This window comes from Camarhynchus parvulus, chromosome 17 (assembly GCF_901933205.1).
Source record: "Camarhynchus parvulus chromosome 17, STF_HiC, whole genome shotgun sequence".
Classification (NCBI taxonomy): Eukaryota; Metazoa; Chordata; class Aves; order Passeriformes; family Thraupidae; genus Camarhynchus; species Camarhynchus parvulus.
This window is the reverse complement of record NC_044587.1, coordinates 826,790-840,157: the sequence shown is the minus strand read 5'-3', so window position 1 is coordinate 840,157 and position 13,368 is coordinate 826,790. Positions and strand designations below refer to the sequence as shown.

General features: G+C 45.2%; 1 protein-coding gene across 1 annotated transcript in view; it reads left to right on the top strand.

Moving 5' to 3' along the window:
* SCAI (suppressor of cancer cell invasion) overlaps positions 1-8,818 on the top strand; it is a 33,342-nt gene extending 24,524 nt beyond the window's left edge. The window contains exons 14-19 of the mRNA XM_030961740.1: positions 1,300-1,399; positions 1,860-1,941; positions 6,118-6,190; positions 6,731-6,904; positions 6,985-7,085; positions 8,147-8,818. Coding sequence (XP_030817600.1) covers positions 1,300-1,399; positions 1,860-1,941; positions 6,118-6,190; positions 6,731-6,904; positions 6,985-7,085; positions 8,147-8,296 — 680 coding nt within the window. The 3' untranslated portion in view covers positions 8,297-8,818. The remainder of the gene's footprint in view (positions 1-1,299; positions 1,400-1,859; positions 1,942-6,117; positions 6,191-6,730; positions 6,905-6,984; positions 7,086-8,146) is intronic.
* The last annotated feature ends 4,550 nt before the right edge of the window (positions 8,819-13,368 follow it).

Below are 13,368 nucleotides of genomic sequence, written 5' to 3'. Positions count from 1 at the left end.
GTGATTTTTTTAAAATGCTTTTAACATTTTACTTCTTGCTGCAGTTTGGTGATAGGTCCTAACTGCAGTGTGTCCTCTGAGGCCTGTGGTGTGTGCCCCTCTCTGCATGTGTTGTTTCAGCTTAAGAGCTTGTGGCAGAGGCATCCAGGCTCAGTCAGCTGAGGAGCTGCACACCAGCGTGCTGCTTTCACCACGGAACCCACCACAGCTGCATTCCTTTAATAAGGTGGTGTGGCCTGCACACAGTTCTGCCTTATTAAAGGGGAGAGCAGCTGCAAGTTGCACTGTGCATTGCCTGCAAGCCGTGTGTTTGGCAGACCATGTGAGGTGTTTGTAACAGTGCTCAATTAATGTTTGTCCTGTTCCTGATTTTATATCCCCAAAGCTTCCCTTAGATGGAAAGGCGCCTTGCATCCAAACCTGAAAAAATTGCATTTGGTGGCCAAATGTGGGTCAGCCAAGTCTGCAAATGTATGACAGAATGAGGAAACCCTAATACTTTATTTTACTAAAGTTAGTGACACTTCATACCCATACCAATGGCAGAAATATTTCTTGGTATCTTGTGGGATTTGATATTTTTTATAGCCATTGCTTTTATGTTTGCTCTCCATCAGACATTCAGGGGGTAGCTCAGTTTTGCAAATTTAGCAGAATATTCAGCTTACAGTGGGAACACATGTCCAGGGCGTATGCATGTGAAAATTGTGAATTCTGACTTTGAAATCTTGAAATACCTTTGATACCAGAAATCAGATTTGAAATCTGGTTAAAGCTGTTTGTCCCTTTGTCATTCTCTGAGTTCTCTCTTCTCCCCTTTGCAGTGTTAGAACTGCAAATGACAGTAGTATTTCTAGTCTTTTTTATTCATTTAGCCTTATTTTTTGATCAAATTGTGAATCTGGAATATGCAAACTCATACAGTAATTCTACAAAGGTATTGATCTTCCTGTATCAGACGTGTAATGGGTTTTAATCTTTTATCTCTGTGGTGTAACAAGAGCCAATATTGGGATAATTTGCATTAATTTATGGGCTAATAGTGAATAATTAAATTACAAGTCATGAAATTGCATTCCTTGCTTCTATTTGATAGATGCTGAAATTTCTAAAAAAGCATAAAAAGGAATATGCAGTTAGTGAAGTCTCCACATTCCTCTCTCCGCTCCTTGAACTGCAGCAGTTCAGATTCCCTTAGTTTTCTGGGACTTGTTGTTGCTTCCTCCCTGTCGTGTAGTCAGTAGATGTCCAGCAGGGGCGAGTTGCCCCTGCTGATTTGAGCCTCCTTTCCCCGTGAAGGTCCCTACGATTTCGGGGGAGTGCTGACCAACAGCAACCGCGACATCATCAACGGGGACGCCCTGCACAAGCGCAACCAGGCCTACAAGGAGATGCACTGGTGAGTGTGCTGCAGCCTGCAAATTCACAGCAGCTTGTCTGCAATAGAGAAAAATGCATCAACACCCCTGGAGTTCAGACTCCTCAGTGCAGGACATCGTAGTGGGGATTGGCTTGAACACTCAGAAATGAATGAGCAGCTTTAAATGATCATTTAAACACTTCAGCCTTACTTATGTAAGATAGTATAAGTTCTTAATTACTGACAAGCTTCAGATCAGTGGCAGATGACTTCTCAAGAAGTTAAACCTCTCTTGAACTAATGAGAAGTCCCACAGCCCATATTATAGACAAATACAGACAACAGTGCAGCTGCTCTCTGAGGATGAATCTGGGGACTGCAGCATGGAAAATCTGTCTGCTTTTTATCTGGCTGTGGGCAGCTCTGTGGCTGAGACACTTGTGCAGTGTCAGAGCTGTGCAGCAGTTGTGGTGCTCTGAGGGGTCCCTTTCCTTTGCAGCCTTCACCCTGGAGATCTCTACCCTTTCACCAGAAAGCCCCTGTTCATCATCGTGGATTCTTCCAACAGCGTCGCCTACAAGGTAAGGCCCTTGGAGGCAGTTCCTCCTGTGGTAGGATACAGTGCCAACCCCTAGTTAGCTTACACTTTTAACAGGCTATTTTTTTAAACAGTTTGTATTCAGTCTTTCTTTTCTTTTGAGGTTGTGCATGCTAGTCAGGATCTGACCCTATGAATAGGAACAAGAAGGAGAAGCACATGAACAGCCGCTCATTGGAAAGTAATAAATCCTCCTGGAGGGAAAAAAGGTTCAAGATTTCCAAGGTCTCTGGTGGGAGGTTTACTTTTGTTTTATACCAAAGACAAATCTCGGTGTGTGTGCTGGGGGAGGGAGATAACTAATGTGCTTTTCTTTTTTCCAGTCATCCAACATTCAGTTACTTTTAAGCAACAGAAAGGAGTCAAAGCATTGAGCCTGATCTTAAAAAACACGGGGTGTCTGTGTCTGAAAAGTGTCTGAACCAAGGAAGTAACAAGCCTCAAATTAGCATCCAGTGTTACTGTAGAGTGGTGTTTGCTTGGACACTGAGCCTCCTTCCTAGGGTGCTCTGGACTTACAGTAGAATTGCTCCATGCCAAATCACCTCTGGGAATCTGCAGTTCGGGTAATGCAGAAGCAGGCATTACACTCATGGTGGCCAGTTGAATCTGGAGAGCATTACACATGTATTTCATTCATGAATGGGGTAATAAGAATGTGCTATATCTGGGGAAAGTGCCACTTCTTCTGTGTTCCTTTTATAGCTCCATTATGTGCAGAGAGGGAGGGAACATCCACAGCTGCGTTTCAGAGGAGGAACAGGGACGTCTAGTGGCCAGAGGAGCTTGTGCCTTGCTTAGTGTCCACAGGCTGTGCTGTTTGTTTTGAAGGCATGTGCTGGCCAAGGAGAGATACTAAATCAGTGGTCGGTGTGAGTCAGGGTTAGGTCTGTACTGAGCCAGGGAACTCCTGCCTGACAGCCAGATAATGATCTGACCTCTCTGTTGGCTCTTCGGTTTGTCGTAGCATAATGTATCTCAGAGGGCTTTTTAAACACCACTTTATTTAAATTCACTGCACTGGTTTCAGAACAAATCTGCTTTTTTCTTGAATTCCCTTCCCCATTTAAATGGAGGGAAGCATGATTAGAGTGATTTACTTGTCTTTCTGAGAAAGTGAGCATTTGGAAGGGATTTATTTCCCTATGCTCTTTCCTGTCATTCATTCCAGTATAACATCAGGAGGATTGGTTTTCTTTCAGGGGAAAAAGGTATGGCTTGTGTTGGGTTTTTGGTTTGGTTTTGGTTTTTGTAGCACCTTCCTCTCTAATAGAATTGTTAGAAGATGCCAAATGGATCAGCTCTGTAAGAGAGCAAAGGATTCCAGCTCTGGACAGTTTGGGGTTCTGTGTAAAGCTGAGAGCAAAGAACCTGTTTGGTGCATGGATTTCGGATTTGTAGGTCTTGTGAGAATAATGCCAAATGTTTACAGTAGAATCTGCTTTTTGTATTGCATTTAAATTTGATAATTAAGTTTTCTTTGTTTTGTGGGCACACAGTAAGCAACTCTGTAACCTCCATCGAGTTTCTTTTCATTGTTCTGCAGTGAGCTGGCAGGGGTGTAAAACCCACCAGTCTGTTCATCACAGCTGATGGAGAGCATCCAGCTCTGTCTGTGTGGAAGAAGCACAGAAATGTGAGCTTGGGAAGTATTTCAGGACAAGATTATAGAAGTGGCTGCTAGGAGCACTGACCCAGATCAGAACAGTGTGGGCACAACTGCGAGGAACCTAGAAAGAAATGAGTTCCACATTTCAGAAGTGACATTCACCTTCCCCATCTCTTGCCACTGAACACAGGCAGGCGTGTCAGGGGACTGGTTTAGGTGTCTTGTGTTGTTTTCCAGTGAAGGTTCATGGCAGAGCTCTTGAGGTCAGTGTTCCAGCCCTTGTACACTCCTGCCTGTGGTTGTGCTGGGGTCCTTGTCCCCAGAGAGCCCTGACAGAGCTGTGACTGTCCCCCATGGGCTGGGAGGTGTCTGGGGGCTCGAGTGCTGGCAAGAACAAAGAGCAGCCATGTGAGGAATTGAAGTCAATACTGACTTTTTTCCCCGTGGCTGCTCTGATCCTCCCTGATAGGACAGGAGCTATCCTGACATTTAAATGTCACTGCCAGCAGTAGCAGCAGAACAGCAAATGCTCACACATCCTTTTCTGCAGCCCGTCCCTGCTCTCCTGCACGCATCCCCGTCCTCTCCCTCTCTCTGCAGGACTTAAATGGTGATGACTGAAAGTAAGTCCTGCCAGGAAGTGACTTGCCAGTTTGTCAAATCAGCAGCACTTGAACAGCTTCCTCCCCTGTATATTTAGCTGAAAGTGGAAGATAACTGCAAATCGAGCATATCTACTGAAAGCCATGAAATTTTTTTTTAACACTTCCATTTAAATATAGCTGTCTGTGTGTTCTTGAAGGTTACCACTGCATATGTGGATGAAATAATATTTTTAAATCAATATCTGCCTGTAGCTATGGTTGTCTAGGATCATGGTAAAATGCAAAGTCTTAAAACCAAACCAAACCAAAACCTCCAGCCAGTGGGGATGCAAGGCCTCTGTCAGTGATGTGGTATAAATACTCAGCTTAGCAAAGCTCAAATGTGAAGTGACTTCTTTTGGAAATGATGGGCAGTTCTTTCTTGGAAGGAGATGTACATGACATGCATTGTAAAAATCAGCAATACTTCTGTGGGAAACCTTGAACACTGAAGTAAAAAACCAGTCAAATTTGAAACAAAATGGAGTTTATCCTTTTTGGAGTTGTCCATGCACTGAAGGGTAGGGCATTCCATACCCAGACCTCCTTTCAATATCTGGATTGCAGAGCAGGTTCTCCTGGCTTAACTCTGCTGGGGCAGAGTCCAGAGTGCTCTCAGCCAGTGCCTGAGACCCAGAGGTGACCCAGGGCTGCTCTTGGCTGTGGGGCTGCAGGGCTGTTCTCACTGCTGGCCTGGCTGCTCTGGTCTGGAGCTGAGTGACACAAGGTGGAATTCATTAAACTGGTCAGCCTGCTCATGGTACTGAGAACATGAATTACTGGAGAAGGTAAAAGCTTGCCAGTGTGTGTACACTTCAAACCAGCAGTGTCTGGGGTGGCTCCTGGAGGTTGAAATGTTTCTTTCACCAGTTCCTGGGCTGACCTCTTGTTGCTGTCTGCAAGGGAGTTGTCTTTGTTTCTTCCTTAGACCCCAAACCTTAGTATCCAGCATTATCAGTCTTCCCTGGGCTCCTAATGAGCTAGAAGGGTTTCTGGCACTACTCAGCACTCTGTCAGAGATGGGAAATGTTTTATTTTGATTAGACTAGATTTCTGTTTCTAGTATTTCACAGATTTAGATCAAATTAATTCAATAAAACTAATATAACTGAAATATACTGCCTGAAAGGGAAAGTTCATTTGAATTATGCAGATGCCAAAAGGAATCCTCAAAAATAACTTTTTGAGGATTTTTCATAAGCAAATACTTGTGGTGTTGTATGTCTTACACTTATAAACTGCAGTTTTAAGAATCTGATCTGCAGATGTGTGTTGGACTCACATGCTCTGGAGGCAGGGTTTGAGTCTGTTCTCTGAAAGGGTGCAGGCACAATCACATTTTCTATAGCTTTGCAAGCCTTCAGTTTAAGAAAGCTCTTCTGGTGACAGCTAATGAGGTTGTGTGCATGATTTTTGGCTTTTTTTCCCAGGTTATGACACACTTACTTTAAAGGAAACTTACTTTAAAACTTTTCTCTGGGCCCTCCTGTTTCATCAGACATAGCTCCTCCTGCTAGAAGGAAAAGGGCAAAGAAATGGTTTTGACTGGGCAGTTCAGTTGGTGTTGAGGGAAGATGCTAAACCCAATTGCTTTCACTTTTACTGCAGAACATGATTTTTTATTTTCAAGTAATGTGTTACTACTGAAAGCCATATTTCCATGAAATTAGTGTCTGCCATCAGTAGCAATGAAATGAGAGAATTGTAATTAATTTAAAATGTAGTTGGTTATATTCCTTCTGTGCTGTGATCTCTGACTAAGTGAATCTGTCAGGCTCATTGCCAATGCTGAGCTGTGTGAGGGGCATTAGTGTCTTCTGTCATTAATGATTTGTACCCTTGACTTGCTGAATATTCAAGGCAAGCAAAGTGACCATCAATACTTCAAAATTCTTATTTGTTACAGAATTTCACAAACTTATTTGGACAGCCACTGGTGTGCTTGCTTTCTCCAACAGCATATCCAAAAGCATTACAAGGTATGTGCAGTACTGCATTTCCCAACAAGCTGCAGTTCCTCTGTCTGTCCCAAACAGAACGTGGATTCCTCAGGAAAAGGCGGCTTTCCACTACTGTGTAACCCCTGAATCAGGTTACCAGTCCCTGAAGCAGTATTATAAAGTTTAGCTAGTGTATGTGGTAAATAATTTGTTCCAATGCTGGTGACATTTCTGCAGATGGCTCCAACGAGGGCTGGAGCAAAGGCTGTCCTGCAGGGAGCCTGAGGCATGGCCAGCCCAGCGTGGGTGACGGTGCTTGTTACAGCTCTGGGCAGCATTACTGCTCCCAGAAAGGGAGCAGAGCCAGTTTAGGTGCCTGGGTGTTAATGCATGTCTCCAGCAAGCCTTTATGGCCAGTCAGGGATCAGGCTGCATGAGAGAAGGTGTAACTAACACCCAGGAGTAGCTCCTCTGTGACGGAATTTAGCGGGTGAGCGACTTCGTTGTGTGGCAGGGACAGCATTTCTGTTTCATGTGCCAAATGTATCCCTTTGTCTATTGATTTATTTTTCCTTTTAGATCAGTCTCAGCGGGGTAGCCTCTTCACACTCTTTCTGAACAATCCCTTAATGGCATTCCTGTTTGTCTCTGGATTATCAAGCATGCGCCGAGGATTGTGGGAGAAGTGTCAGGATTACCTCCGGAAAATCAACCGGGACATTGCCCAGCTGCTGACCCACTCCCGCTCCATAGGTACGGCCTGGCCAGGCCCAGCTCAGCCTCTCGGGGGCTCTGAGCCTTTCTAAACTCGGCTTTCTTTGCCTTTTCTACAGATCAGTCCTTCCTTCAGTTTTTTGGGGATGAATTCCTTCGCTTGCTTCTCACGAGATTTATCTTCTGTTCGGCTACGATGAGGATGCACAAAATCTTCCGGGTATGCAGGGAGGTCTGTGCCTTTGTGGGAGCTCCAGGCCTGCAGAGCTGCCCTGGTCAGGTGGGAGGGCCAGGGTGACCTCAGAAAGGGACTGATGCTCACATGCTGCTCCTGCAGCTTGCACTGAGGCTGTGCCTTTGTGTCTCTCCAAAGGCACGGAGCCGTTGGCTTGTAGGAGCCTCATCCTGCACGTAACACAGCAGCCACACTCCAGTTCAATTATGTCACTCTGGACAGCCTTGTCTACTAGAAAAATTCCTCTTTATAACTTCAGATTATTATTTCTATACAACCAAAAAGGTATAGAGCAAGAATACAAGGGGAAGCGGGGAGGAGTGGGTCATTATTTCTGGAATGTGTTCATGTGAATGGGTTTTGAAAGGTCTTTGAAGTGTAAATGAATACACTAAATAGGAAGATGGTATTTTTGCCTCCCTGTTGGTTAAAGCTGTGCCAGCAGAGAAGTCTGCTCTGATCTACACCATTTTGTGTGAGTGTTGGCATATAAACTGCCTGCTCCATTTTAAATACTGCAGGGAAAAATGGGACTGGAGCATTGAAAGGTGCAGTATTCAGTTGTGGAACTGAAGATGTCCAGCAGCTCTCCAGGCCTAAGTCAGCTACCTGGGCTGCTCTGATACCAGGGAAAGGTAGTAGGTCTGTGTCAGTGGAGAGAGATTTGCCCCCAGTGTCTTAGATATTTGTTTTAGGATGAGATGAATCTCCCACTGGAGATGCTTACATGTGTGTAATTTCAAGAAATGAACTCCAGCCTAGTAGGTAAGTACAGGTGAATATTTTTTGTCTCTTTTAGTGGTTTAATTTTTTTTTTCCTGCAAAGCCTCAGTGAACATAGCAATAACTATCTGAGATGAACAGGCATTTGTATTGCCACTGTGACCATCTCTGAATCAATGGAAAGAGAAAACTGAAAATTCTAGAATGTTTTCTGTCTCTGCCATACTGAGTAGATTTGGGTGAAATTGGCCTTTTGCAGTCTTCTTCCTAGAGGGTGTGAAAGAAATGAGTGTCTGATTCTCTTTGTTTTCACTGTCATCTAGCAGGAGACTCGAAATTATCCCGAATCTTACCCTCAGCTGCCAAGAGATGAAACGGTGGAGAACCCTCACCTCCAAAAGCACATTTTGGAGCTGGCTTCCATTCTGGATGTTAGGAATGTTTTCCTGGAAAACACACTCGATGACTATTAAAAGAAACTGTCTTACTGCAAAGGGGATTCCCTGGCCACAGATTTTGAATGGTGCAGTTTTATAATGTGAAAATCATAAAAGGAAGTACTTGATTTTATTTTTAAATTTAGGACCATTATTTTAAAAAGTAATAATAAACAGCTGTTAGTTGAGCTGTTCCATTCTGTATGGGGTCAATTTTATAAGCAGAAGTTTTCATGTCTTTTAAATGTTAAACTAAAGAATCACTAGAGGTTTATTTCTGGTCTTGTGGCTGTCAACCACATTTCCAACAGCTGATCCTAAGCATAGAAGTATTATTGGTTACCTTTAGCCCACATTTGTGGAAAGCCTTTATTTTTATACAATTTTAAGAAATTGGAAAGAAAAAAATCAACAGAAAAAACCAATATTTTATCCCCAAAGAGTTTGGATTTGAAATGGTAAAGATGGAACCACACAGTGCAAACCAACAATAGCAATAACACAGATTCCTTCATATCAAATATATTTTTTCAGTCTTAGGCAAGTGAGGAAACAAAACTGTGGGCAATTAAGTTACATTTGGAGCAATGTTTTGAAGTGAATTTGTAAAGATACTTAATGCTCCCTATAAGTTTGATGCAGCAGTTTTCTGTATGAACTGTACTGCTGGCCAAGGACCTGGTTGGGCAGGGGGTCAATAGTGAACAAACTGCAAACCCTGAAGGTCAGCCCCCACCCCTCACTGTCATGTGGGGTGTCCTGCCGCAGGAGGAGGGGGCATTCTTCAGTTTGAGGTACTTTTAGGAATTCCGGCATTTCCAGCAGGTGTGTGGATGGAATGTGTGGCTCCCACAGCATGAGCAGTCCCTGGCTGAGCTGAGAGGATGTCCTGCACAGTGCTGTACCTGTCCCTCGTGTGTCTGACCCTGCTGTGCACAGCCCCAGAGAGGTGCTGATGTTCCCCTTGCAGGTGAAGCCAAGTGGGAGCTGCCAGAGCCCCCTGGATGTTTTGCATGCCCCCCAGGCTCAGTCCTGCCCTCAGGAGCAGCCAGGGGCTGGAACTTGGCAGCACCATCACTCCCCAGCCCAAGAGCTCGGCTGGATGGGTGTCTGCAGGAGGACAGTGGCCTTTGGGAAGAGGATGGCTGGAGAAGGCTCTTGTGGCTGCTGGGAACAGGGCTGGCTGCCTCATTTGGGACTGCTCTGCCTGCCCTGCAGAGCTGGAGGAGCTCTGGCAGCTCCTGGCAGTGCAGGGGGAGCAAGGATGAGGGAATGGAGATACTTTAAACTATGAGATGGAAGAGCCAATTGTCACTGTTCCGTGGGCTGCTAGAAGTGAGAGGACAAGTCCAGTCAGTGCTTTTTGTTTAACCCCAGCCATGCCTCTGTGCTTAGGTGGAAACAGTGCAGAACTTGGTGACTGTTGCAGTGTCATGGCAGTCCTGGGTGCAGAGCATCACCCAGGGTGTGATGTGGTCTGCCAGAGCAGCCTGGTGGATCCATTCTTCTGAGGGAGCACAGTGTGGAACAGCAGGAACGCTGCAGTGTAGCTGGGGAGTTTGCATGAAGGTTCTTTGTAGCTGGGCTGAAGCTTGCACCATCCATTCTTTATTTCCCAAGTGTACAAAATCCTGTGAATGCTTTGTTTGTCCTAAGCAGTTGTGAAGCTGGTACATTGAGACCCCCCCCTTGGTGCTGCTCTTTGGACTCTGGCAGGCCTTCCTTTGCCAGGCTGTGGAGTCTGTTGTGACTAGTGTGTGTTGGTGTGTGCATGTGTGTGCTCGGCGTTTGTGTGTGTATGTACAGTACACATGCACCTACTGCCTGGTGTAAATTGTAAATATATATATATGTACAGGTACTTGTATATGTATTAAAAAGAATGAACCACTACGATGTCTATATACAAAATTTATATATACACACATACGCCATGTTGGGTGGATTCCACAAGGTGCTGCAGATCATTTGTGGTTGTACTAAAGGTTATGGCTCTCCTGCCACTGTAATTTGCTCTTTCCAGGGACTTACCCTTGGACCTTGAAGTAATTGATAACTGCTTCCAGGTACAGGAGCCCTTAGTTAGCCAGGGGAATGGTATCCCTGTATGTATTACAGTGATAAGATCCATGTATTACTGTGAAGCTGATCCTGGCCTTTCTGTCTGGTAGGAGGTCCCCAGTTGCTAAAACGTGGGATTGTGTGTGGAGGCTAAAGATGCAGGAAGCCTTTAATGCAGCAGCAAGTGAGAGGCAGGTTATCTGTTGCCCTGCGTGCTGTTCCTCTACCAGCAGCGTTCAGCTTGCATGGAAAAAGGGAATTGAGTTTTCCCCAGCTCACTGCCTTCCAACCAAATGCTTTTGCTTTGCTTTAGCTTTTGCTTTGATGAAGCTATTCCTTTTTTGGTTCCATCTCTGTGGAAAAGAAAAGAGTATGCTGTTTCCAAGCATAGGAGTGATGATGATGATGATGATGATTCCACTCATGTGGGCTGGTGAAGCTCTGGGACATTGCTTGTGAACTGATTGGGAAAGCCTTGGTGGTCCTCCCCTTTGTTCAGGCTGAAGGGGGGAGTCCTTGCTTGTGACCTGAGAGGCTTCTACCATTTGCAGCCCTTCGAGAAGTTCTGTTTGCTTTTTACCAAGGTAGATCTCATCAGAGAAGAATGCACTTTTTAAAAGAAGAAGCTGGAATGTAGGAGAATATAGGCCTTAAAAATTAGTTCAGAAGCTGAACTTAGCAGCAATGACTGTCCAAGAGAAAAATTAGTTTTTGAGGTTCCTAATTCTCCTCTTACCTGCTGATCTTTGTTAGAAGGTCCAGTGAAGGGACGTTCAAAGATAAAGATTTCACTCCTGTTGTGTTGGGAGGAGTATGGAATTGTACTGTGGAAGCAGAGGGCTCATACCCTCTGTCTGCTCTAGCTGTAGCTAGGACGAGTGTCTGCTCTTGGATTTTGAGCCAGCCCCTTCTTTCCCACCCAAAGAACTGCATTCAATATGAAAATGTTGATATTTTCCCCTCCAAGTAAAAGCTTGTCTTGTTTGAACTAAGTCATTCTGAACTTGTGCTACTGTGTGCTCTGTGCTATGGTCGTAGGTACCTCTCGGTGTATGCTTGTGTGTACTGAAGAAAATCTGGTTTTGTATCTCGCAGTCCTCAATGTGGAAGCCAAGCAAAGACTGAACCATTTTTAAGTGAGAAGAGAACAAATCCTTTTTCTTCTCAGGCCTGATGCCTTCCCTCTTGTCTCGCTCTCCCTTTCTCTATGTATCTTTATTGCTTATATTAGCGGAGAAGACTTGCCAGCACCAGGCAATGCCAAACTAAAGGGGTGAATTCTGCATGTAAAACATTGAGAGGACAAGGTGAACTGGACCAGCTGTGTCCTTACAGGACTGCTCCTGCCTGGCTCCCTACTCCCTGCATGTGGTGTGCTCAGATGAATCCTGCTCCCACAGTAGGTTTGTGCTCCTGCTCAAATTGGCTTTGGAACATCTTGCCAAAGTTACTGCTGTTGCCTTTTTTTCCCCTTTGACTTCTCAAAATAACAGTATCAGGGCAATGCAGGGTTATGAGTCTTTAACGCTCTGGTTTTTCATTCCTCTTGGGATGTGATGTGTCATCTTGCTTTGTGCACCAGCTAAATGGAGCACTAACTTCCATGAGCTGCGCAAACAGGACTTGCTCCCTGGAGTGCTTTCTTGAGAAGTTTCAGGACCTTTCTTTGAGTAGTTCATCAAAATAAATGTCTGTCAAGTCATGACTGACTAAACCCCTCAAGACTGTTCCCCAGGGAGATGTGCAGAGATGCCTTTAAAGGATCATAGGAAATAGATGGGGGCAACAGGAAATCTGGCTTCAATTAATCATCTTCAGAAGCTACAGTTTGAGTATCTCTGGTCAGGCTTCTCCCCTCAGGATGGGGTGGAAGTGCTGTTCCATAGCCCACCCCTGGCTTGAGTTAGGAAGTACCTCCCTTGCCTCACTGCCTCCCGTGTCCTGTAACCATGCTGTGCTGCAAGTCTGCTCTTCCCAAAGCTAAAAATCTTGGAATCTGTCTGAACAAGTGTTTTGTCTTGCGGTTTCTTTTGTAAAAGCTTTACCTGTGTTCGATTCCTCAGTAACTGTCAGGGATGCAGCTCAGTGGTGCAGCAGCGGCCGAGCCTCACTTAATCCTGGTGGTGCTGGGGGCTGCTCCTGGGGCTGAGGGAGCTCTGCAGGCAGGAACACTTAAATGAACAAGGGAAAAAAATTAATACAGAGAGCTGAAAACTGCTCTGTGCACCTCGTAATGTCAGACTGGACAGAGCAGCCAGGCAAAGCTCTCCAGAGCAGATGATACACTGCTGAAGGGGCTCTCCTGTATTTGTAACGTTGGACTTTAGAGCAATACTGTTCTGTGACCAAATGTATTCAGGTGCTTTGAAGATCAATAGGGATCTGCTCGCTAGAGCAGAGGATACACATAACTGCTTCAGATTTAGGAGTGCCAGCCACTTTTTGTTTCCTGTCTAAACCATTGCCAAGACTGAGGAGAGTTAGTTCAGGATTTCTGAATCTGACTTTTTTGGGGTTAAGGACTGTCTCTGAATTGTGCCCAGAGGCACGCACAGATGTTTTGTTCCTGGTTTGATCCCTGCTGGGAGCAGACCCCAGCACAGCTGGCTGGCCTGCAGGAGCCCCAGAGCAGAACAGATCTCACCAGCTCAGTCCCAGCAGCCGCTCCTTCCAGAACAAACCCTGCTGGGAGGATCTGCCCCTTGACTTCACAGATTGCTTTTGGCATGTGTTGGTGATGGTTCTGCCATTGAACTGGTTTGTTGGGAGCAGGATTCTGCCTCATGCAGGCTGAAAAGCACAAGTGGCTTCTGCCCTGGGCCAGGCCCAGCGAGAAGAGGAGGGGAGCGCAGGTGGGAGCGTTCTGGGAATGCAGAGGGACCGTGCCACGGGCAGCCCAGCTGCGGAGGCACACAGAGCGTTTTGCCTCTCTGAGAATCAAATTATTTATTACCAAAAGTAATTTTATAGTGAATTGGTTTAAAGTTATTTTACAGCTGTGTGCCTGTATATCGTATTTTGGTAAAAACGGATATTTTCCTTAAAAT